General features: G+C 38.3%; 1 protein-coding gene across 1 annotated transcript; it reads right to left on the bottom strand.

Annotated features, from left to right (window-relative positions):
* Window positions 1–4,133: 4,133 nt before the first annotated feature.
* On the bottom strand, window positions 4,134–26,662 carry LOC121645934 (myelin protein zero-like protein 2). Its single transcript, XM_041994725.1, has 5 exons — window positions 26,387–26,662; window positions 7,466–7,635; window positions 7,059–7,269; window positions 6,294–6,468; window positions 4,134–4,893 (listed from the first exon to the last, which is right to left on the bottom strand). The coding sequence occupies exons 1-5, from the start codon at window positions 26,439–26,441 to the stop codon at window positions 4,737–4,739; spliced, it is 768 nt and encodes a 255-aa protein (XP_041850659.1). The 5' UTR covers window positions 26,442–26,662; the 3' UTR covers window positions 4,134–4,736.
* Between the last annotated feature and the right edge of the window lie 333 nt (window positions 26,663–26,995).

The following is a 26,995-nucleotide window of genomic DNA, read 5'->3' on the forward strand; positions in this document are numbered from 1 at the left end:
AAGCAACATCTGATAAATCATATCAAAGTGATTAAAACAAGAAGAATATTAGAGTTTCATTTTGCCATGGCAGAGATCCAGCTCTTTTCTCTCCTCCATTGGTCACAGGCTTTCTCCCCCTCCTTTTGCAGCCATTCGCAAATACAGTATTTATTATATTTGTTTAAAATATTATATAAGTCTTCCAACAGTGATGCATGGATACTGTTTTTTTCTTTTAACTTATACTGGGTTACACCACTTACCCAGCCAAGGAGTGTTCATACCAGCTGCTTTCCACAGGGCTGTATTGTGTTAGCTATATTTTCCAATCTGTCAGAGTGCGGTCTTGTGCCCTCTTACCTGGGTAAATTCTCACACACACACATCCCATTACACTCTGTAAGGTTTTGTGTGTGTGAACACAGAGCTCTCTGTCTGGTTACAGTAGCGTAGTCTCAGTTTCAGCTGAACTCCTGAAAGTGACAATGAGGGCTCTCCCCGTTTTTCTCCCCGCTGGATTTCTGGCGTCTCTGAACAACGAGAGACCTGTTCTTCTGTTGTCAACACTAGTGGAGACTAATAAAGGTGATTTAAATAGCTGGAGCCAGACAGTGCATGAAACCATTATCTGTCTTTCAAAAGTTTAGTTTTGCAGTCTTTTCATCACTTTAAATGCTCTGAAGAGCTGAAGAAACATCATGTTTGCTGCTCACCAGTACAGTTTATGTCATTTAAAAGTACTTATAGTTTCCCTCAGGGAGGTCAGAAACAAATACAACAGCATAACAAAACATTTAGCAGATGTTTTCCTGTGCAATACAGAAAATGAACCTGACTCTCCACCTTTCAAATGAGTGCATTAATTACCAATCTGTGTGTCTGGATAAGTTCAACAGTGAATAGAGGTGACAGTCAAATACAACATATTACAAACCTTTGAGTTGGCTGTGACTTGTCCTGCCTTGCCCATGTCTGCACAAACAAGTGTGAGTAAGCAAGCAAAGGAATTTAGTATCTCTCTGCTTTGCTGTGCAAGGAACAACCCACCCAGAGTGTGGTATGCAAACAGGAATAAAAAGAAAAGCAGCAAGATAAGAAAAAAATGTAGGGAAGTCTTATTAAAGACTGATATGATTTCCTATTCATTTACAAGTTTCCACTCTTTCTCTTATGATATAAAATAACACATCAGTGTGGGCCTTTGAGAAATGTTTTATGTGTGTTGCAGCGACGTAGGTACAGAGAACGGCTTCTTCAGTGAGTCATGCACACACACTGTTTAAAACATTTTCCCCAGGAGTTTAGCTAAGATTACCTCCTCTGTAGAATCAAACAAAAAAGTAACAAGTGTTTCTTTTTGTCTATCAGGGATTGGTGGAGGATGTTGGGGCAGTAATAGTTGCTTAAAACGTGTCATTTTAAACAGACATTTGTTGTGCTGAATTTTACAGTAGGACTGCTGTCTGGTTTCTGCTCACGATTACTTAGGGCGGGTTTGAAAACAAAGTTCATGACACAGCAGAATAGTTTTTAAGTTAAGCAATAGTCCCCACCCTTAACAGTAATTATATAAATTGGCTTAGAAGGATGACGAGCCAACCGTGCCACCTAGCTGTGTAACTGACAGCTGTCAATGAGATGAAAACTCATAACTAGCTAGTTGTCAGTTTTACTATTTTGACAGAAATACAACTTACCTGGATGCTAGAACTGGCAGCAATTGGGCTGCTTATTAAAACTTGCCAAGTTATGAAAATAAGAAATAAAAATAGATTAAGAATGTGAAGAGTGAAGTCTAAATATGGAGCCATAGATGTTGTGCCCAGCGGTATGAATTTGATAAAGTGGCACAGCGATAGAGTTGCCTCATTTGTCACCTTGTAAAAGTGGTTTGGTGTAATCAAAATACCAAGAAAAAAAAAGAAGAAGAAGAAGCATAGCTTTTGCAGATAATATTGTATTCTCACATAAGTTCATAAAACTGTCCCTAACTCTAAAGGTGCAGCAAGTAACAAAATGGAAGGTCAATGACACACACGCACACAAAAAACACACATATCATTAAAAACTGTGCTTCTATTGGTATTTAATCACTTTACTAATGTAAATAATATCTTTTTATTCTCCTAGAATGAGCCATCTATCTACTTGTTGTGTCTCCAGATACATGGCAAGAGTGAAGTGAGAACCCTCTGAGCTCTAAAACTGCAGCACCGACTGTGTTTGCTAAATGTTAGAGCACCGGTTGGGATAAGTAAAGACAGAAGACAGTACACATGTTACCCTTTACCTGTAGTTACCTGTAGTGCAGTCATTGCTGCACCTGAGGCCTGAATGCACTCACAGATGTTTATGTGTGGAAGAATTTTGACCACTGATGGTCACTGTCCATTCACAACTGTGTTTGGCATTTGAAGTAATTTCTGTGTACATCTTTACCACTAGATGTCAGTCATTCTGAAATGCGTTGCCTTTAACATACACAAGTCACATGATACATATTTGTTAGGAATTTCTGTGAAGCTGTTGTGGTTGAGGTATATCACCAGCCATTTGATGTCGTAATTTCTCAATTTATTTTGGTTGAAAAATGTCAATTATCTATTTAATGGGTTTAAAACGTCCTTTTTCAGACATTGTTTTAGCAACTTTAATAAAAAGGAGTTGTCTGGTTAGGTTTAGGCATTAAAAAGAATTGGTTACATTTAGGCATTTAAAAGTAATAGAAAAAGTCAGGTCAATAAAATAACATTTTTGGGTTGACACATTAAGAAATAAATGATCAAGTTAAGGCATTTAAACATAATGTGTTTGGGTTAGGCATTAAGAATATCTAATAAGTTTAGGACATTATAGTTTGCATTAAAAGGGCATATTTGTTTGTCTCCAGTTCCAGTTATGTTAATTTCCACTTCTAGACGTGATTACTGATGTGACTGAACTAGTTTAAATGCTAAAAAGAGATACTGACCAAGGTTTGGCAATACAGAATAATCTCACAACTTCATTGTTGATTATCAGTTCAACGTTTATGGTTTCACTACATCCAAATGTAATCGTCAGCTTACATAAACAAACTGTTTCCTTCCCTACCTGCTATCTCTTTAGTGTGTGTAAAATCTCCTTCTACATAGTCCTGCACACACTCAATTTCTGTCACTTAGTAACTAAAGCTACACCTACAGGGGCAGACTTTGATCAATGCACACAAATAGGACCACAAAGACTACACACACACACACACAAATACACACTAATAAACAGAGTAACATATTCATGGTCATGAACAGTCAACAAGCAAATCTAGACTCAAGTAACAAATGCATTAAACATATCGAACAAACAAATTAGTGCTTACAGGTAAACATTTGAAGAACTCTGCAGACAGACACACCATAAACACACCACTGGAGGCAGTGCATTGAAGATAATGATGCATAATAAATGCCGGATAACAAGATTACTGTCTTACATAATGGATAAGTACTGTCAAAGCAGTTTGATGTGATTATTTGTTTCACGTGCCGACTGGATTGTGTCTGCATTAACTTCCTGTGATGAGGATTCATAAAGATATAGTCATTTTTTATTTAAAAAAAACAACAAACAAAACATTGTTTTTTATAAAAGCTCTATGACAAATACATACATGACAGTTTTAAGGAACATGATACAATGTTTCTGGCATTGTCTAAGAAAAACAAGTAAAACACAAAAGAATCTATAAACATATTAAACACAAGTAAAAATTCTGCCATGCAAGGATGAAAGAGGCATTTTAGCCTTTTGGTAATGGACGGGATGCATTCACACAAAATTAGTGTCCAAAGACATTTAGCAATCAGAGGGTTTTCAGATCTGACTGTGGGTTCCCATGTGGCTTTTGGGGCAGGTGTGTTTGAGGCTACTTGCCCACTGAGTACGAATTTGGCCTTCAGAAAGATTACATTCAAGCTTTTCTTTTCTTTTTTTTGAAGGAGGTTCCAAGCAATTTGCTGTGACACATGGAAAGCACTGTGGTTTGCATGTGCAAGAAAAAAAAACTTTTTTTTAACAAATATTCAGCATCAGTACATAACTGACTGAAATGCAAGGCCAACATTTTTAGTAAATAACTGCAAAATAAATTAATTACCATTGCGTGAAAGATCAGTCTACAGATTACTCAAGATAAGATTTTATTTTATTTTATTTTATTTATTTTTTTTTTGAGGGACAGCTCTAGGCATAAGATCTGTTAATAGCCCATTAAAGCATCTCTCTCAGTTTAGCTGCATACAGCCTAATATGTTCTGTGAAATCAGGCACTTGCTTCAGCTGCTTTTGCTGACTTCCTGCACTTAAAATCAAGTCTAAACCAGTACTGAACAAGAACACAACACTTTTCTCCAGACACCAGCCAGTCCACCTCCAGTATTACAATATCTGTTGGTTCAAAAGCAGCAGCATTTTGTTCAAGTTTTAGCCAACATTTCTTCCCTCATTTTAACATTTCTGAAACCTCCCGAAAGAAAAGTTATTGTACTTCTGATCCAATTATAAAGTCTTGCCTCTTATCAGAAGATTCAATGTCTCTATTCTTGTTTAAAAAGGTTTAAATGTTATTTGTTTCTCACATTTTTTTTAACAATGTGCTTGTTTTCATGACAGCAGCAGCGCCTACTTCACAGCAGTATGGCCTTCATTGGGGTCCAGTCCTTGCTGGCTGGCTTCACTTCGGTGTCTCCGTCTTTCTGTTCTGTTGTCTCACCTTCTCAGATGGAGTCATCACCATAGTCGTCATCATAGTGAGGACCCTCATCCTCCGAGGAGCTTGGATCTTTGGTGCTAGGGTCTGAGATCATGCCGTCTGAACTGTCAATCTCTATGGATGTTTGTGACACATAGAGGTGGACGGCCCTTAATGGGTGACTAGGATACACACAACCACACACATACATGGGAGAGGGTGAATAACACAGCATGCATACACATGGGAATATGCATTCATGCATGACACATTCATAAATGACTGATGTCCACATGTGCATAAGTCCCACACATTGGCAAAAGACAAAGACAAACAGGGCTCAGTCAAGTTATGAGCAAAGCTCGGATTAAAATCTCTGTTTACTCATCAGACCAGAGCGAAAAGATTTCTCCTTTCCTTCACCAAGTTTCTCAATGAAAGATTTAGTCTGAACAAATCTAAACACCCAAGATGAAATCAAAAGTAGGGCATAACAATATATATATATATATATATATATATATATATATATATTTATATATATTTATATACTGCACTTTTGACAGAAAGATCTGAAAACCCAAAAGAGGAAAAAAATCTGCTGATTGTTGAAAACAGAAAGCTGACTATTAGCATTTGTAAAAAGAAAAAAATATTACAAAAATTAACAGAATCTAGCAATTAAATTTAGAGTTGTTATTGCTTGAATCAGTAAAAACAACTGTACAAAAGTACAGTTATATTTATACCATCTGGTTGGATTTCTTCATTGTGCATTTTTTATTGTACAACAACCACAAAATCAGTCTAACAATAACACAAAATCTCAGAAAAATACAACGACATAGCATCAGTAGTGAAACAAAACAGAAATGTAAACCAGCATGCTTCTGCAGATTCAGAAGAACCTCAGCAAATTGGATCAGACAGCCGGCATTTAAGACCATTGAAATGAGGGCCAATATGGGCTTCGTATTGAGTTTCATAAAGTTTCCCTTCATGAAGCAAAGAAGAATTCAGTGGAAGCTTGAAGTGTTCAGTCATTGTTTTATGTTTCTATTGTTTCTTGAAATAATATACCAAAAGTGTCTTGTACTGGTGCGGTTCATAAGGGCTTGAATTGTATTAGTATGAAAGTAAACAGCAAGTATACACCATTGTTCTTTGTCTAGACCCTCAGAACATTTACTCTAAACAGGAAAGCTGGTTTAGCTGAACAGAATAAGATGAACTGATAAAACAGTCCTTTCTCTCCAAATATAAGGCACATGGTGACAGAGGCTACACACCAGTATGGCTAACGATCAGGATCTATAGCTTTCTATGCTAAGGCACAATCTCCATTTACGTTTGGTTAATGGCAGCTGCCTGGTACTGGTCCAAATCTGGGATCCAAAAACTGCCGACAGAGAGGAAGGAGGAAAGTGAAGCATCCAGCGAGAAAAGAGCCCAAGGCCCCAAGAGGGAGCGCCGCATGCCCTGATCCCGAGAGCTCCCCGGAGAACAATAAAGAAAGTGTGTGAACCTTCGGTTCATCCTCAATCCCCCTCTTCCTCTCTCTCTGTCTTTCATATGGTCTTACCACACAGTGGGGTCCTTTCTCTCTTTGCGGGGAGCTTCTTCCTTTTCCTCTAGTTGTCTTTGTCTCTCTCTCCTCTTGCACCTCCTGCAGGAAACAATGATGATGAGGAGGATGACCACGAGAGCGATGCCACCTCCAATGGCCAAGGCCAGAAGGAGAAGTTCAGAGAAAGAGGCTGCAAGTAAGAAGGAATGAAGAAAACTGAGTGTCCTGATATAAAAAGGCAAAATTGCTGACCATAAATATTCAGTCTGACTTGGAAATATTTTAAGAATTAATGTTCCTCAAAAAAAAAAAAAAAAACTTTTGGTACCAAATAGGACATGAACCACGTTGTGCTAAGTGAAAGTCCTAGGGTTGACTTAGTGGCTTTATCTGTCCAAATAGGTGCTACACCGACACCTAAAAAAGAGCTAAATAATAAAGAAGCATTCCAGTAGAGTAGCAATAAAAATGTTGGCCTCTGCCATTTTGAAGCCATTTGAGTAAAACTAAATGTTTTATGTTCTGGACAATCACAGAAATAACATTTAATATTCCAATAGAAGTTCTTACCAGTTTTCTAGTTGTGCCTACTCATCTCCTCTCTTAAGACACTCTGAAATCCTTCTCTAGATCTTTATTTTACTTTAAATTGATCATGCTTGAGTTACTTGTATTGTTGTTTCTAATTTGACTTGTCAGCAACAGAAGGAATAAGATGGTTTGATTCAGAAACACCGGGATATATGGTGGAATATATTGTGAGAAAATTCCTCTACGGACCTGTGGTGACAACACGGAGTTGAATCTCTCCGACCGTGCCATGGACATCTGGTGGATTCTTCACTTGACAGATGTAGGTGCCGTTGTAGATGAATTTGACCTGTTGAATTATGATGGAGGCATCACGGCCCATGATATCACCAGCCCAAACAATGCGCTTCCTGAAGATGCCATCCAGGGGAGGATATGGTCGCTGCTGGTAGTGGAATATCTTAAAGCAGAGTTTAATGGGTAGATTTGGTTAAAGCACTTATTGAATTAGTTTGTTTAAATTGCTACAGGCTGCTACTGCTACTTATGCATATTGAGTCAAATCTTAATATAGATAAAGGTCCTCTCTCAGCTGTTAGGTGGGTCATGCACCCCGACACAGCGAGAGATATTTGGCATGACACATATGAACTCACCGACTCTTCTCGGCCTGGTCCAAGGGGTCTAAAGGTCCAGGAGATACTGACGGCATTGGGGTTTATGGAAGACGAACTCTGAAACGTGCACTTCAGACGAACATCTGTCCCATTGACCGCCTCAATATTCCCAGATGTGTATATACGAATCCCGCTGACCTGCAGCACACCTGCAACATGCAAGCATGAAGTCCAGCAGCAGATTACTTCTTGGGCAGAATGCAGGACATGTAGAACAGATTTAGTACACATGTGGCTAAAAAATAAAAAATAATGCAACACAGTTAATGCACTCTAACTACTCTGTGACGCTGTAAGAAAATCACTAACTTTAAGTTGTCAATTGAAGTGCATTATGTCCATACAGTAGCTTGCCTTACACACTAAATCCTACTATTGTTTTTAACCTAGGGTTAACAGAGATTACACCTTTGATCTACCCATTTAGAAAGTTCCCCTGATTTTAGAATAATTAATCAAATTGTTGGCACGTTATTGAGTGTCTGCGGTGTATTACAAAGATATTGACTGTATCCATCAGTACAGACCTATGTGATGTAAAATGAATGAACTGGTATAGCACAGAGGGATATTGACAAAAAAATTGACTCATTCAGATAGTGAGGGATGAAGTTCCCCAGAAATGAATTAACAGTCTTGTACAAATGAATTACACAGGAACACACACACACACCACCCATTCACTTTTCCACAAAGACACCTATTTATTGCTAACTTCCTGCCTGTCGGCTAGTCGGCAATGCGTGGTGAACCATATGATCACATCTCTCCCTCCAGGAGATCACAGTCTTCTTTATGAAGGGAGATCCAGCTGTTTTCTGTAACGACCCACTGAGTATGTGTGTGTGAAGCTTTATGTGAGGACTGTCTAGTCAAAATCACCTGAGCTATTTATAGAGAGAGCTGTATATGTTCTAATAATAGTGGAAGCCATATCTAGCCTTATTAAAGTCTATGCACAGGAGCTCGACAGGCTGCCCACGACTACGGGGCTACACTGCAGTGAACCTAGGGTAGCCAAGACTTTGTCATAATAAGCATACATTGTAATACATTATACAATATCTAGCAATATTAAAACATGTAACAACAATATTAAAACAAAGAAAATGTACCACCACAGCATATCCTGCACCAAAGCACCTGCACAATCCCATATATCCCATCAACATGTCTGTGATAAGAGTTTTAAACTGAGGGAGGCTAACGAGGGTCTGAAGCTTGATTGTTTTTGTAAAACCGTTTCAAGTAAAGGGAGCAGAGTACATGAATGCCCTCTTCCCAAACGCAGTGCAAGTTCTGGGCACTGAGGCAGAAAGACACGCCTGAGATTGCAGATTGTGCATTGAGTTGCATTTAAACGCAAGATAAAAGCAGAGGTATGGATGGAGTAGTCCAATAATAGCTTTATAGATGAAAATGTACCAGTGAAGAAGTCTGCGAGGGGACAGAAAAAGCCAACCAACCTTGGCATTCAAGATACAGTGATGGGTTTGTGATTTATACCCAGTAATAAATCTCAAAGCAGCATGATACACATTACCCAGCATTTGTAATGAGGTTGAAGGGGCATTCATGTTAAGTACATCTCCACAGCCCAGCAATGGCAAAAAAAAAAAAAAGTTGCAGCAACAACCCTTGTTTTTTTTTAGAAAATAAAAGCATGATTTATGTGTGAAATAGAAAGCCCAGTCTTACTTTTATTTTCTTGACCCGATTGTCAATGTGAGGTCTGAAAGTTAAACTGTCATCTAAAAAAAACCTGGGTATTTAAAAGTAGAAACAATCTTGATTTTAACTCCCCAAGATGTGCAACAGTAGTAATAATAAGGTTTGTCTTTTGATTTGGTGAAAATCATAATTTTTGTTTACTTTGCATTAAGCGCAAGCCTTTCCTGTCGTAGCAGCTCTAAAACACCTTGCATTTGCTCTGCACCTCTGTACCTGCTCTGTTACACTGACCTTTTAACAGATTAAGCCTATCTGTACCATGCTGCCCAGTAAGAGGGATTTCTTACCCACTTACTGTCTTACTGGGATTACTTTGGATAGAAGTTAAATGACTAAATGTAATACTGATATTTTATATGCAACTAGCCCTAAAAAGGTGGATTAAGTTTTGTTTTGTAATTCAAGATGTGAGGTGTGTTCTATAGCTATATAACATGGAAAGCATAGCAATGACCAAATCCATAGAAGAAGGCAGATTGAGTCATGCTGTTACCCCTGCACAACAATCACTGTGTGCATTTAGTCAGAGGCTTGCCGGGAAAATGTCAGAGGGCTCAGCTTCTTGAGCAGTGTTTTCTGCTCCTTATCGGACTGGAGAGAGTTTCCTGTGGGCAAGGAGGACAGAGAGGGCTCCCTCACATCATTAAATAGACGGCTACTCTCTCATCGCTTGGCCCTAACAGTGCTCTGACAGCCTAATGTGTTTTAAATGAGCCCGATGAAATCTGGGAGTAGTGTGTACAAGTGAGCAAGGCAGACAAAGCATACACTGCAAGAAATGTCCATCCTTCCAAATTGATGAAGAGGCTGCCTCTTCTCCACATTTTCTCACTTCGCTTTCTACCTGTCAGTAGAAGTCAGTGGATTACACTGCCCGAGCTTAGGATATTCATTAGGTAGATAGCATCAGTGCCGGCTGTATCAGTACAGCAAGTAATGACTCTCTCCCTGGACTGACTGTATTCAAGTGTGTGTGTGTGTGTGTGTGTGTGTGTGTGTGTGTGTGTGTGTGTGTGTGTGTGTGTGTGTGTCTTAAATCCTAGAAGATGAGTCTGAGACATTTGACTACACAGCATATGAGAAGAAATTTCATTGCAGCAGGCACCTACCAGAAGAATCTTTAACAACATTTAGAAAAACAAAAATTTTAATTTTCTTCAAAGGTCTTGAACTGGCCATGTGAAAGCACCAGTGAGAAGATGCTGGCTCACTGGTATAAGTCATAGGTACTGTATGTCATGTGACAAAGACTTAACGAAAGACTTTGAACAGAAGAGGCCTTCCACTAATTTAGAAGAATTTCTCTTAGAAGGTCTCTCAACATGTCAGAAACTCCCTTGCAACAAGCAGAAATCTAATTATTCTAAGAGGAGAAGAAGATCTTTTTACAATATTGTACCCAGGCTGACAAAGAGTCTCAGTTCACATAAGCCATGTATTCCTGTAACTTTCAGTAGTGTTGCCTTCATTAACTTCTTCTCAAATGAAACAGTTTCTATTAAAGTGAAAATTAATGGGATCCTTCCCACTATTGTCACTGATGGATCACCAAGCACGACAACTTTATTATTCACTACTGAACCTGATTTTTTCTTGGTCCTCTCTTGTTGAGCTCTCTAAACTAATAAGAATAAAAATTTAATCTAAAGAAGACTTTGTAAATTTTTTGGACCCATCTGAACCAGAGTTTTTCTTTAATTGATTATTTCAGGGTGGATCTGATCAGTTTATCTTTATCGATAGACTGTGCAGTGCAAGCCTTTGTGATACTTGACTACACTTTTTCGTGAAGACAGATAACACCAATCATAATGTTTTTCCTTAATTTGGTTGTTTTTTTTCCTCTCAATTAAAACAAAACTAAAATGGCTATCAAACTATGTAGCTATCCTGGGTGACATTATCTGAGCCTTCAGGACTACAGTGAGACTTGGAGTTACTTTTAGCCAGACTGTGTGTGTTAATGTTCACATAAAGCATAACTCTAATACTGCCTTTCATCTAAATAATATTGTTAAAATGATGCAATCCTGTCTGAAAACTAATGCAGAAAAGCTGGAACTAATCCCAACTACCATTGCCTGAAAGACAGAGTACTCCTGGACGGGTTGTTAGTCTATCACAGAGACAACGAACCATGCTCACATTCACACCCTTTTGTTAATTTAGTCTCACAAATTAACCTAACATGCATGTGTAAAGAGTTACAGCATAGCTTCAACAAAGACTTGTTCACATACAGAGAAAAGCTCAATTGTTCAATTATCCTTTTTCTGACATTTAACAGTACTTGTGAGATTAAGGGAACAACATAATGCAATCCCTATTCTCTTCTAAATCATCTGTAGCAGCCATTTGTTGTTTTTTGTGTCACTGGCATTTTAGGTTTGTATTATCACACTGGGTGGCAGTAAAGAAGTGCACCAGGTCTATTAAATTGCAGCCATGGGTGATGTGGAACTTTCTCATTAGAGTGGAGGAGAATGACACAATTTTTACCACTATCACATTTTTGTTATTTGCACCTTTTATTTTGATCGTAAATGTGACCTGTCATCAGCGCATACCACAAGAGATCATTGAAAATAAACGGAAACTTCACCCAACATGGATAACGGGCTTTTGGATTGATTCTTGAAGCGCATTATAAACACCCAGCTGAGTAGCTAAATGCCTTAATCACCACATCATCTAAAAGCTGAAATCCTCATGATCGACCTATTATGATTAAAAAAACAAACAAACAAAAAAACAGGTCGTCCAAGTCATAACACCTTATTTCCCATTTCTACTTTTAACCAAGTCTATTTATAAGATACAAATTAGCGTCGCTAATCTCCTTTGAACAATACTTTCAGCTGTGTCGTCCTCTGCAGTGAGTTGAGCTGATTAAGAATTAAGGTTAATTGGGCTTGTTTGAAGGCAGAATGGATATTAGCGGAAGGACAGCACTTCTAGGGCTACAGACAGTTCTTCAATTATTAATTTGTCCTAGTGGCTAAACGTACATAATTATTGTTAAATCAGTCATTAGCAGGCACTAATTAGCCTTCACATGACAAGACATTAAGAACACAGAATTTAAGTCATTTAATAAAAGACAGCAGAGATAAACAGGCAGAAATGTAAGTGTGAGCTGAAGTGATGAACAAAAGATGAGATGGATGAGAGTATGGAGTATGGAGTTAAAGGATAACAAAATTATGGAGCATGTATTCATCTACATCAGCACGTCTGCAAGAGCAAGATAAGATAATTGTATTTGTTCGTTTGCTTGTTGCAAGTCCATTACTGTGTTGCAGCTTGTATTTCCATCCAGTAAGTCACTGACTTTTTGATGTTTGGACATTCTTCCTGGCCAGAGCTGACCACTCCCAGCATCAAGAGGCACAGGAACGGGTTTTCACAGCTTATTTATTCGGATTTATGCTGTTCACTGAAGTGGGCCTGAACAAAGTAGAAAGTATTATACTTTATCTTAATTGTATTTGTAGACTGGCATGTGCTAGTTTGTGATAGTAGGTTAATTGATGTCTTTACATGTGCATCCTTTAACCCATAAGAGTCTGATGTGACATATTTGTTATATACAGTTTCTGAGACGTTTTGCTTCAATGGTATAAACTGTGCTCAAAATCCTGTTGAACACAATCTGGTACTTGTCTTCTGTCCCCTAATAGATACCCAGAAGCAGAAAACCACATTATAAGATAAAGAAAAAATGTTTTTTTTTTTACACTTTGTTAAAGGGCCAAAGAAAGACCTAATATTTAAAAAAAAAAAAAAAAAGGCCTTTTCTTACCATTTTTTCATGGGTCGGGTCTTGGTATACTGGTATGGTATATGGTATGTTTGCTAGTTGTTCTCTGAGGTCAGTCTTTCTATAATACAGTCGAAATTCCTGCAATGTCTTTAAAATGTTTTTTTTTTATAAAAAGTTTATAAAACTGGCAAAGAAATGCAGATCATATGACACTCACTGTCATCTCAGTCTTTATTCACATTAGTTTCTAATTCAATCCTTAAAGTTAACAAATGCAGTAAAACATCTGAAGGATACTACACCCTTCACTCATGATGGAAAAAATGAGAATAATGAAATGAGAGAATATGCATGAGGCATTATGCTGCAGCCCGAACAGCACAAATTGGACCTTCCTAGATGGGATCAGTTCAGGTCAACGTCTTATCTAACATAAACCTCTAAGCAAAGTGTGTGTGTGAGTGTGTGTTTGTGCACAGTTTTGTTGATATCAACACCAGATGTTTAGATTCATGAACAGATATAGTATCAGGATTAGCTGTAGTAAGTCACAGACTTTTATTTTATATTATTGTGAGTGTAATGCTGCACGTGTGCGCTCCTCATTGGCACATGTACACACTGCTGCACACGCACACAGATTCATACACACGCCAGCGCCATCTGAAATACAGGAGTTGGAATTGGTCCATAATAACTATCAATATGTCCAATATATCACCATAAAATGAACTTGCTGAACCTTTAATGCACTTCATTCTACCTGTCAACACTATGATGAACAAACTGCGCTGGTCCACTGGTCTGTCTGAAGCCAAAGGGGAGTAAATACTTTAATCCACTGTAAAAGAATCAAACAAAGCCTACTCAAGCATGATTAGATTTGCTAGGTTTGGCAGTGATCCCAAGACTGTTAGAAAAACAAGCTTTCATCAGAAGCAGAAAAAATATCAAGCAGTGTTTGACCCGTCCACATTATATTTCACCTTCAGTCAAATGTGCATAACCCAGTCCACAGATGATATGTAGTGTCTTAGGTTTAGCTAATCAGCACTTAGTCTGTAGCTTAAGTGCTGATGAAAAGTTTTCAGACCCTTTAAAGTCTTCAAAGTTTTCTTTCTTTATTCCTGGCTCTAAAACACTAAATAAAATAATGAATTCCACTTATATAAGTGCTCAAAACAGGATCTTGAACAATGACAACCTCAAGTTTTCATGGAAATTCTCCTACAAGCTAGACAAACTATCTATTTGAAGTTTCTTCCATTTTTCTTAGAAACGTCCAAGTAATTATAATAATAATAATAGTTTTTCTTGTAAATCCCATAATGAAAATATTTTTCTTCTGTAATAAATCTTGTTTTACATTCAGGAAGAGGTTTGTTGTTTCTACTTTTTTTACCTCACATTGACAATGAAGACATCATCTACATGAACACATCTGCCAGCTCACTACAGATGTTGGACACTGTTTTTCATGGCACTAAGTTTAATAACCGACGGTTAACTCCTCACTCACTATAGCACATTGTACTATCTGGGCAGCTTGTCATCATTATCTGTCCTCAGACTCTTGCAATGGTATAACTTCATTTAAGTCATCATATTTATCCTCCTACCTGCTACTTAGACAGAACAGAGAAAAGCTACGCTACCAGGATTTTATTACTTTCAGCCTTTTCTCAGTTCTGACCTCAGCAAAAGGATATTCTCTTACTCTGCTCCTTCAACTGGAACTGGATTCAACAGGATCTAAAACTGCCCACCTTGATCGCATTAGGGGAATTTAAAGTTATTCTCATGGGACAGAAGAAAGCATCTTTGAATTTCTTTTGTTTTTAGTGTGTTTTATTTATTTAGATGTAACTGGCTTTTTGCCTTTTAACTGAACTGTAACTGCATTGTTAGAGCTGTTTGTAATTGTAACTAAATGTTAACTGTTTGATGAAATCGTAATATAATAAACTAATATATATATATATATATATATATATATATATATATATATATATATATATATATATATGCACTGCCTCTAGCACTACATGACAGCACCTGGGTCCAACTGGACTCACAGCAGTCTGACTACCACTTAATTATGACGTCCCATCTTGTTTGAATTCTTGCATGTGTTGTTATTACTCTCAAATATAAGTCGCTTTGGATAAAAGCGTCTGCTAAATGACTGTAGAATAGAACAAAATAGAATAAATGCTGTTTTGTCTGTCCAGAAAGGGTCTCTCTTGCAAATGAGCCTGTGTGTCTCAATGGGATTACCTTTATAAATAAAAGTTCAATTAAAAAAAGATGTCTTATATAAATGACGTGGATTGGTTTGGAGAATTTCAAAAATCACTCCTGTGTTTCCTAGATATATATACTGATCTTGTCATCTCTATGCTCCACTTAAGGGATGGTGTTGGTCTTGTTGCTCTTTGGCCGAGGTGCCAGGGACAAGCTGAGGTTATAAAAGCCAACCTTTGCAGGCCTCTTTTATTCTCTGGGTAGCCATACAACATTGCACACACATGTAAAACCGTTCATTCATGAGATAACACTACTAAGATTCAACAAATTCCCATTCCACCCTTAGCTTATTTTGTTATTGTTAATATGAGTCAGCCTGCTTAAGATGTCAATGAGATGATGTTTTAGTTCCACTCACCTTTGGGAATTGTAACAAAAACAGTCAAAGGTCATTTCATACTCTTTGATCTATTTAGGTAAATTTTGGCAAGCAGTCTTGATGTCACTGCTGAAAAATGGTCTGGTTGCACTTACTTCCTTTTCTGACATAGAGGGAAAATGTTTTTTTGCATTTCTTTGAACTATTTATATTTGTCTTGAGTAGCACTAAGGACAGAACAGAGTGATGCCGCCAGACTGAACAAAACTATGGAAAAACTATTTAAAAGGTGATATAACCACATACAACCAGGTCATCCAAAGACAGTCTTTAATGTATTACTATTCACTCACTCTGAGTTTGACATGGTTTATAATCAACAATATTACTTTAGACTTTTGAAAATCCGATATGTGAACAAAGTTGATGGCGATGTGGACAAGTAAAGACCACTTTAGGAACATCATAATCAAAGGGGCTGTGAAATCGAGACATTGCTGTTATGAATCTCAAAAAGCAAAGAAAAATCAAAGGCAACCGCTTGGCAAACTGAAGGAACAGCTAACACCAGGGTGTGAATGTGTGTTTTCTTGGTACACAAAAATGGATTGCAAACCACCTGCTAAACAATCTAACCAAAGCCAGCAATGCCAATATGCAATCCTGCCTGTCTCATCTGTTTAGGGTGTTTCTGGTACCAGGCCTGACAAAAACTCCTGTTCCAGGGGAAATACAGACACAAATCTGGCGCCATTTACAGGAAGTGTTCCCACAAAAATCAGTCAAACACAGCTAGAAACCTTGTTTAAATTAATTCTCAAATGCTTGTTTTGTGTGTAACACAGCATAAAATACTATTTTGCATTCATATGTAAAACATTAGCTGATGTGTAGGTGAATAGAGTATCAGCAGCTATGACTTGTTCTCATCTAAACACATGAAGAGATAAACACTATGATATATTTCACCTCTTGCTGTTCTGCAGCTAATACTCCCTCATAGATGCAGGGCAATTCCACTTGACTGTGTGTTTTATGATACCATGTTGGCTTTGTGGGATTAGAGGGCTGATGTTTATCACATTGTTGTTTATTATGATCTGTACCACTTTGCTCTCAGCGTCACACCAGCATCGATTTGGCTCTGTGACAACCTCTGCTGACAGCTTAAAGGGGCAACAACAATGACCCCGATTCTGTCTCTTTAACAAAGATACAGAAGAATAAGTATTCCTGCCTTAAACAAATTGAATGTCAAAGTGAGTTTTAGTTCTTAACATTTATGAATAATGTTATATTTAGTTGTGTTTCACAGCAGCATCTTCTTAAGATGCATATTCTTAACTAGCATAGCATACTCCATTGTTACAGTAGCTTGCCTCACCAGCTTTAGCAAACCAATCATTGCTAGTTAGCATAAATCACTAGCAGCGAACCTGCATCACGACAAGTCACAGAAACAAATTCCAGAATATGATGATATACACAGAGATTTAGCAAAAGATAAGTCAAGTTTCTTCTCGGGACCCTCTCGTGACTGATATTAGAGTCCCATATTCCATCTTTCAAAATCAGAATCAGATTGTGCACACAATCTTTAACCTAATAGTAACTCTGACAGAGCTCTGCCATAGCTGAAAATCATTTTCTGCACCCAAAAATAATCCCTAATCTTTCAGCCTACTCGACTGACCTTTCCACAATGACTCAATAAATCGATGCTAGCAAACAAGCAAACACTCTTATCAGACTAAAGCTGTTTTCACATATGAACCGGAGAGCTGAAACGTTCTACAGATAGACTGGAGATTTTACACCCAGCCCCCGATAAAAAACCTCCGGAACTTCAGCCATTAAGACAAAAGGCGAACATAGCAGTAAATATTTCAGAGCATTTACTGCTTGCGTATGAGCAGTCATGGCTGCTGGTAAGAGTTTCTCCTTCATTCTTACTGCTGCTGGCTTGTATACTGCTTGCTGTAAGGGTATCAACAAAACAAAGAACCTCATCTGCTCCTTGTTTTAACACAGTATACAGAAAATGCAACAATTTCTACATCATATCCTGGATTGGGTGTGCTTTCAGTCGTCATTTAATAAATGGGTTTATTTAAAAGTGTTCGTCTAAGAGCTAATATAAAGTGGATGTGAAGACCATTTAGAATGAAAGAAAGATGAATAAACAGTAAGTGCAAGAGAAGGCAGCTGGTATAACTCTCTGAATCAGGAAATTGGTTTCATGGCATTCTTTCCTAGTCGGTGAGTGTTTATGCCTTTCCCTTCTTCATTATGGCTCAGAAACAAAGGGCCCACCGGAGGAAACCTGATTCTCAGCTGTGCCGGTTTTGGAGGAAACACTTAAGATTGGACAAAACATGCAAAGAGCTCAGATGATCACAAAGAGGCTCTTCTCCTCTTTGTGAGAGCTTTCACAAGGCCAGGTTAGTATTCTCTGTTTTTAACAAGGCTTATCTTTCATGAGGGGTAGTTCTGAGGGCTGGGAAAAGCAGGTTCAGGTAACAGCAAACTCACAGGACACAGGACTGAGGGAGTGGGTGAGAGATGAATGGTATAATGGGAGGGAACCCTGAAATGAAAACTGTAAACTTTGCTTTTACTCTAAATAGCTTTTCATTCATTCCTGTACATGAAATTTAGCCAAAACAAGTACATGTAAGGCCAAGGGTCAGAAATCAGACTCCTACAGCACACAGACCTTTACAGCACAGCGACTGTGACTCTGTACACTGTATCACTATGTTTATGGTCTAATGCACAATTTCAGGTACTTTAAAAAAAACTTTTCTAAATTAATTATATTGCCGAGTGAGAACGATGTCACCAGTAAATGTGAAACAGCTGCACTGCAGTGATTTTTTTTAATTATAAATTAGCAAAAATGCCACTGAGACTCAAATAGCAACTACATTATGGATAAGGCTCCTACAGAGAAAGGTGTGTATCTAACATGTAACAAGTATTTACTGAGGAAATGCCTCATTGTGAAATCTCACAGAATTTGTGGCCGGGAGAGTGATAGTAGAAAGACATTCAGGACGAGCAAAATATTGTACAGTTACCGGGAAAGCAGGGCTAATTATAATCAAGATCATTTAGAAATACTTTAAAATAAAGGTTCATGACGTAATATCCAATTAGGGAAAAAAAAAAACTTAAAACCATAAATGAGTTTCTTACTAATAAAGATTGATGCACCTCCAGAGAGCTAAACCACTTCTGGCAGTCATGCTAATGTAATAAACCTCTTAAACACTCATAAACATAATTTTCTTATTATTTGTAAAATCTGGCTTATTCAATAAGTCAGGCATAAAATTTTTTATTTTATGGTTCTGAATTTTATTGTAGACTTGTAGTAAATGTGACACTTCTGAATAATCTACCCAGTTTTATATATATATATATATATATATATATATATATATATATATATATATATATATACTGGTTGTAAATCTGCTGCCCTAATTTGACATTATCAACAACATTTCAATAAGCCCAATATATAAATGAATATTAACTACTTTAAAATCTTCTAAATTTTACAGGGATAAAATCTTGAAATAGCAGAGGGGTGACCAGTTTTGGTCACACGATGATCCAAAAAGGTATGAGGTATTAGTTAAACATGTAGTGATGGAAAATAGCCACATGTCAGGAGTCAAACTTTTCTATCACATGCTGCTTCATGTACAATCTAGACAAATTTCCCTTTTGCTTTATTTAAACAACAACTGCATGAAAAAAACAAGAAAAAACAAATCAAATTGTCTGGAATTTCCCATGTTGTGTGGAAACAGCTGAAGAAACACGTCTGTTGTGTAGTCTGCCAACCCCGTAGCATTTCAGTGCCGGACGGCAAGCACACAGATGCCGTCAAACGTCAGAGAAGCTAACAAAATGTAATGTTGCTTATAATGTAGACAAAGAAGAAGTACCTTTTACTAAAATCATGTAAAAGAAATCGTCTGCTTGAAAGTTCAATCCAATCAAACTTTATTTATACGGCACTTTTCATGAATCACAGCAGCACAAAGTGCTTTAAGTAATAACAACAAGTTTTTGCAACAGAAGCAATTACACACCCAAATTTGTCAGAAAACAAATCAAAGCACACACACACCTAATCATACTCTCTTACACACACACACACACACGCAGACATACACACATACACACATAAACTAAAAAAATAACTGTATAAATGGACATAAGTCTTGGTACCAATGAGCCAGGTGAGAAAACGATTATCTAGAGGTCCATACACATCAAGAGTCACTCCACCCACATCCAAGGAGGTCGTCACCACTGTAACCACCCAGATCAGGGCAGACCAGGTCCACACCACTGCCATAGGGCTGCACTGCAGGGTCCCAACTACCCAGACAAGGAAGATCACCATGGCAACGGTCACATAGTCAGAGCTGGCAGAGCTAAAAGATTAAACGTAAACCTTATGACATGTAACTTCACCTTTATTCCTGTTGACAATAACATGAATTCCCCTACAGTGTTATTATTAGACTGTATTACTGTGTACTAGTACAACCGATGCAAAGAAGTTAGTCTGGAGTTCTGCACGGACTGTGTAGAAGACACAAGTGACAGTTAATTTACTCAGGGGGTAGCTGCTGGAACTGATGTGGTGTTACCGCAGACACACTAAAAAAGACAAAAAGGCCCACATTATTCTTGATTAAAAAATGGTTAGACATTTCAAAATAGGTACGGTAACTGCATGATGAGATACTGCCATAGCGCCAGTCCATCAGTTACCCTCATGTTTATGTAGAAGAAACTCTGCCTGCGAGCAAATCCTTAGGTGCTCATATTTCTAAAACTAAATATAAAGTTTTATGTCATGAAGCACAAACTGAACATAGCTGAGACTTTGCTGCCTTTTCTTACTTACTGTCTGCTATATGAAAAGGTCTAAGATTCTCCAAATTCATAAAAATATTCAGCGGTGGTTTTGTTAAATTCTTGCCATCTCTATTTTGAAGCTATTCGGAGAGGTATGCCAGACCCCGGATCTAAAGTTTTTCAACATCTGGAGAAATATTACAATTCCATTCATGAAAATGTCACGTTTGGTTATTTTGGTACAGTACCTATTATTCTCCTGCTCCTTCAAATCCATATAGAAGCAACACTAGACAAATCTGTGTGAACACACTGTAAAGGTCATTCCAAACAGATACCACGAATCAATCTCTCTTTAACTCTCTCTTCTTTCCCCTCCTCCTTCCGCCAAGCCTATTGTAAATTCATCAGGTGACAGTGTTCAGAGGAAACGTGAAGTGGGTGAGTGAGGATAAGAGTTTAATCCATCAAACCTCTTCTACTCCCACCACCCGGCTGACTCAACAACTTCTTGGGATTACAAACTCCCGAGGGAGAAAGATGGGGGGGGGGGGGGGGGGGGGGGGGTTGGGTCTAATAGTTTCGATCCTATTCGGCCCACAGGCTTCTGTTGAACAACCAATTCATCCCTGAAATGACTACCTTAGTATTTACTGTAAAATTACAAAGACCTATGCTTGTTGTGCAACATCAGCATGAGTCAGAGTCCCACTGTGACCTTCATTTCTGCTCCTGAGCAGATGATTAAGTGGGCAAATGACAATATATACACATATGCAAAATCACTTTGTGAAGGAGGCACAAACGTCTGCTCCTTGCTTGCTGCCTTAAAGAGACACATATCATTTTCTAAATGAGGATTGGTTGATTTCTCACAAAGAAAATTATTCTGTGTAAACAGTTTTATTAGATGCCGTGGCTCTGGCAGGCTTTTTATTAAGTGAAATTGTGCAACTTTAAAAAGAAAAATCTATGAGATGGAAAGTTAGATCGATACACAATTTAACAAACCCACTCAAATCTATATCTCAGTGATTTCGTTTCTACATGTAGAAGGAACCAATGGCTTATAGTGGCTTTGTGCATACTGACTCTAAACCCATTACCTTGCAAGGCAGCAACAATTTCCTGTGAAACTGCAAGACTGTGATCATAAGACCATCCATCTATGTAGACTTCAAGTTATACTTCTATAGTCAGGGTATTTGTATGCAATAGTGGCAGCTAGGGATGGGATTTAGATGTAATAAATGTTTAAATATGGGTCTTAAGTGTCTAGTGAAGCTGGACACTGCTGTAGCATCACTTTTATAAATAGTTCATTATTAAAAAGAGGTCTCATCAGAAAAGCTTCTTTCTTCTTCTCCCAGCTAGTGTCAGCAGAGGTTTGGTTTGTAATCTGGTTGTTCTTATAGAGCTTTGTTCTGATGGATGGATCGGCAGAGTCATTTAACCAGGTGCAAATGCTGTCAAATGTTTTCTGAAAGTGGACAAAAGTATGACAATCCCCCTGGAATTTCAAGTAAGTTGGTTAGTTCAGTTGTGAGATGGAGACGCTTATGTGTTCATGTCTGTTTTTTTTCTTTTCTTTTATGGAGGGACTGTAGTGTAGGTTCGGATGGTGGGGTGGGGATAAAGCTAGACTATCCATTTTCTTTCTTTTTATAATTCAAGAAGCCACGGTCTGCCTTGGGAAATGGGAGTGGAATACATACATGCACTGTTTTCTCTCTACGTTTTCTTTTCTTTTCATTTACTTTGCGGTACCACTTTTTTCTCTCTCTCTCTTTGCATTTTTATCACATCTAGAAAAGTGAATCGCTCCCCATCTAAAACCTTATCTTTCAGCACAACTCCAGCTAACGCTGCATGATGGGTTTTAACACCACTTGACTTCTACAAACACCAGACAGTTAGAGAGTGTAAGAGCCGCAGTCTAGCTCTTACTTTAACTTGCTATGATTGTTTATGTTGGAGTTGATTAAAATGGTTAATACTGGCTGTGGTTCCCCTCTAAGCAGGTTTTCCTTTGACTCGACCATCAGATTTGCTTCTGATTCTCCAAAGTGCTTTAAATGTTGTATACCATAGTAAGACGGAAGAGAGATATGGAGCTGAAATTTGGCAGCTAGCGGAAATCCCACATCCACACAGTCTGGGACCAAACTATATCCTCCAAGACGACCATGTTCATCCCCCATGGAGCAAGTTTATCAGAGACTACCTGGAGAATTTGGGAGTGGACAGGAGAAAATGGCTTCATGCAGTTCTGACCTTAACCCCACTGAACAGCCTGGATGTGCTGCTGGTGCCAGAGTAACCAGCACAACCACACTGACTGTCTTTCCACAATACACTGGTTTCTAGCATGAGGAGCTGCCAAGCTGTTGTGGTTGTGTGTTGGTTCTTCTACTTGCCTCTGAGAACTTTGTAACATGATTAGACTATTAAATGACCAATAATACAATTTCTTCAGACTTCAATCATCCAATCCAATAAAAGACATCAAACAAGAGTTAATAGCACAATTAGCTGTTTGGCAATGGCAGAGAAGACTTGACTTCTTCTTACAGGTGCATCCCACATACTCAACTCTGCTGCTCATCCCACAAATACATTTTCTTCACAAATGAGGCTCCATAGAAATGGCTTTCCAACATATATATATATATAAGTTAATAAGTTCACGTGCATGGTTGTGCACGGGTTACAGTTTGATTTTTAGATGCTGATGTTCCACCTCACAACTGTAAGGGGTGCCAAAGAGCAAGAAGATGGCCAAATTCTAGTGAGTTTAAACTATTACATAATTTGTAGACAAAAGCATAAAAATAGGTGTTTCTGCTCCTGCATTTAAATAACTATAGCTGGATATGCTGTAGTGCTTACAGAGTTCAGTTCCCAGTCATATTAAACAAAGAAAGGAAATTATGATATCCTAGCTGGGACAAGTTTAACTGCTCAGCATTGACTCACGAACTATGTAACTTCTGGCAAGTGATGATAAAAAAAGGCTTTCTGTGGATTACATAACTCTGAGAAGACAGCGGATATTCTGAGAAAAATGAATCTACTTGACCTTGTAGATATAGTTGTTTACTGTAAGTCAAAATATTTGAAAACCAGCCAAAAGCAATGAATAGATTTCTGGTCCCTCTACATTTCCAGTAGAGCTCAGCCTCATGCTTTAAACACTTCACAGATGTGCGTTGAATAAGATCTCTTTGTTTGGGATTGGTGTGTCCTTGTACATGAGAACGTCATTGTTAACTCAACACACCCCCAGGCTGTTCTATCAACTCAACACAAAGGCCAATCGTCCCTCTAAGCATGTCAACACAATACAGTATGTCAATAAATTACAGTCATGTTTCCCTGTGGATTTGTTATTGTACAGAGATTAGAGACAGTGTGGCAGAGATAACCGTTATATTCCCGTAAACAGACTCGAGAAGCTGCTCCTGAACTGTAAACTCAGCTGAAGCTTTAACAGGCCTTATATGTGTGTCTGGTAAGCTGCAGCCAACAGCAGCCATTTGTTCACATGTTTGCATGTGTTAAACCTGTAAGTCTGGGCAGGCTGGCGCATGTCAACATGTTTCCGGCTGAGCAAGAAAAATGTTACAGGAAGGCGAGAGGACTTAAAGTAAAGCACAGACACAGTCACTGTCAACAGAAAGGGGATGGAAATTTTTTAAACAGATTTTTAATTAAGTGTCTTTATTTGGAGAGAACCAAAGAGATTTGAGAAGTGATGAAGTGTCTGTTTGTCTGTTCTGCCAAGTTAAGTTTACTTGAAAACAGAAAATTATACTTTACTGTTTATTCATTCTTTAAAACTGCAAATTCACACAGCCTGTCAGAGCCAGTCAGTCCTGTATTTCACTGTATTTAGTTTAAATCTAATGTAAGTTGTGCTGATGCTGCCGCAGCAGTGATTAATATTAACATCAAACAGCAAGGACGGTCTGCACAGGACAAGGACTGTAGCAAGATGGAGTCAGTAGTGGAATATCCACCAGAGTGGAAACTCTGTGAAAAGTTTCTGATTTTCCAAATGTAAAGGGTTAGTGTAAATACTGTCACTGCCAGAAAGGAAAAAAAGGTCCAACCACAGTTAATAGATTTTTCCTGACTTAGTTTGCAGAGCAAATTTCATTCAAGGCTGAGCTAATTCCAGTAAAACTGGGTGTATTTTAAGAAATAACAATACATATATAACAGCATGATTTAATCTCAACTGATAAAATATGACATAACTGAAATCTGATTTGTTATTGCTGCCTGTTTTGAGTGTGGAATTTAAAAGAAAAATATCTTTCTTAAAGTTTTATTTAATAGTCATGTTCTAACAAAAGTTTTTAGCCTTTAAAATCCTTAAATAAAAACAAGATATGACAGAACTATTATATTTCCAAAACAGTGGGAAGAAACCTACAACTGATTCCTGTTGTGCTGGAGGAAAGGGGAGATCTGAGTAAGTCATTTCAATCTGAGGACATAAAAGCAAAAAATAACTCTAAATAAATGTCAGTAAAAACAAAAAAAAATAAGATTCAAAAGTGCATTTATCTTTGAGAGTGATCAAAATTGAGTTACTTTGCAAAACAGTGGGGGGAGTGGAGTAAGGTCTGTTTTAATATAATTTCTCCTTTTGCAGCAACCCTGCCAATGAAAATGTCTTTTTTAACTGTAGTGTTGTTATATCAGGTTGTCTGAACACTTGATGTGAGCGTGAATGATCATGGATGGTTAAAAGAGAAGAAATCAAATCAATTTTGTTGCACATAAGTTTGCAATTTTACACAAGGCTCATGCCCATTTCATCATGCCTTGCTGTTTCCTCGGTGCAATAAAGTTAAATGCAAGAAGACAGATGACAACATAACCGTCACGAGAACTGATTTGCTGCAGTCAGTCATGTTTCTCTTCATGAGAATCCCGTATTACTTAATTACCAATCCCCAAACATCAGCCTATATTTGGTCATCTGCTCAGTCTGGATGTTATGACTGACCTGCAGGCACATGCTCACTGTAAACATAAGCAGCTCGCCTCTCCGGTGAACTCCTGGCAGTGGATGGAAATGTTCAATCAATATAATCCACTTAACCGGGATGGACAGAGATTACTCCAAGGTTAAACAACCTGGCGTCTACTGAATGAATTGCCATTGATATGCCAATTTATGCTATTAAAACATGTTCCATTAGTAGAGCCATGAGTGATTGGTCTTAACAGAAATGCATAAGCTCTATTTGTTTATTTGACAGGTTATTATGATCTAGCTGACATTTCCTGGACCCCCTGCGAACGGGAAGCAGGTGGACTTTATCTGCGTTCAGTTGGCCATTTCACAGTCTCCAAGAACGCAAGTACGGATGCACATTAATAGGCAGGAAAGGAGGCTGCATGAACCCACAAAGACAATGACCAGGCCAGCGTCTGATGCCGGTAAACGCGGTAAAGTCATTAGCTGCTCAGAAATGGCTCCCACTTTGGCTATTTGGTCGCGTTTGCAGGAATTCTTAAATGACCCACCGGTGCAACAGTGCCAAGTTCTCCATTTCCCGATGACGCACGACGGCGCGCTGGGATGGCCGTTGAGGGTCCCCAGCGGAGCTCACATAAATGGACCCGCAATCAGTGTTTCCTCTTCACTTTAAAACTCACTTACTGGTGACATCTTTCACTGTAATGCTCTTCCTGTTATTTCTTAAGACCACTCCTGAGATAGCCAACTTGAGGCGTCTCCAGGCGCAAAAGCAACAAATTAACTTTTATAACTAAACTCAAATATGAAAAATAAGTTCAAGAGATAATAGCAATGAATGTTATAAAGCAGACCACATAAGCACAAAATCCATAGATCTCAGAAAACTAGTGGGGGTCTCACCTGAAGTTGCCAGTCCAGACAGGACGGTGAAAAAGTAGAGCCCGTTTGCGCACATTGGAGAAACTTTCAGCTAAAGACGAGACTGATTGTAAGGAAACCCACTTAGACTCTTCTCACAGAGACCGTAAATCTGCGGATTCCCTCCTGGAAGAAGGATGGGAACAAAAACTCGCGGCGACTCCTTTACCTTTCCTCTCCGAAGACGCGTAGCCTACCAACTCACAGCTGTTCTCCTACATTTGACTTCAGTACCCTCCCACCACAATTTTCGGGCGGAGTAACAAAGTCTTACTTTCCTCGCCGCCCTCTTGTCTGCTCGTCTCACAAATCGGCAAATTAACGAAGAGCCTGCGGTGATCCAAATTATTCCGCTACCTGTCTGATTCCTCAGGGTCTGTTGCGCAAACCTGACTGGAGGGCTGATCAGTTAAAGACTACAAATGGATATTTAGCTGCTAAATATTGTGTAAAATTTGATGTCAAACTGTGTGAAATATTACCTGTGCGTAATGACATGGCACACGAGTAAAAACACGACTCATAAAAACGAGATATTTCATTAATTCCAGGGCAGCCACGTTATTTTGGCATGATTATTATTTCGCTTAC

Source organism: Melanotaenia boesemani, chromosome 9 (assembly GCF_017639745.1).
Source record: "Melanotaenia boesemani isolate fMelBoe1 chromosome 9, fMelBoe1.pri, whole genome shotgun sequence".
In the NCBI taxonomy this organism is placed as follows: Eukaryota; Metazoa; Chordata; class Actinopteri; order Atheriniformes; family Melanotaeniidae; genus Melanotaenia; species Melanotaenia boesemani.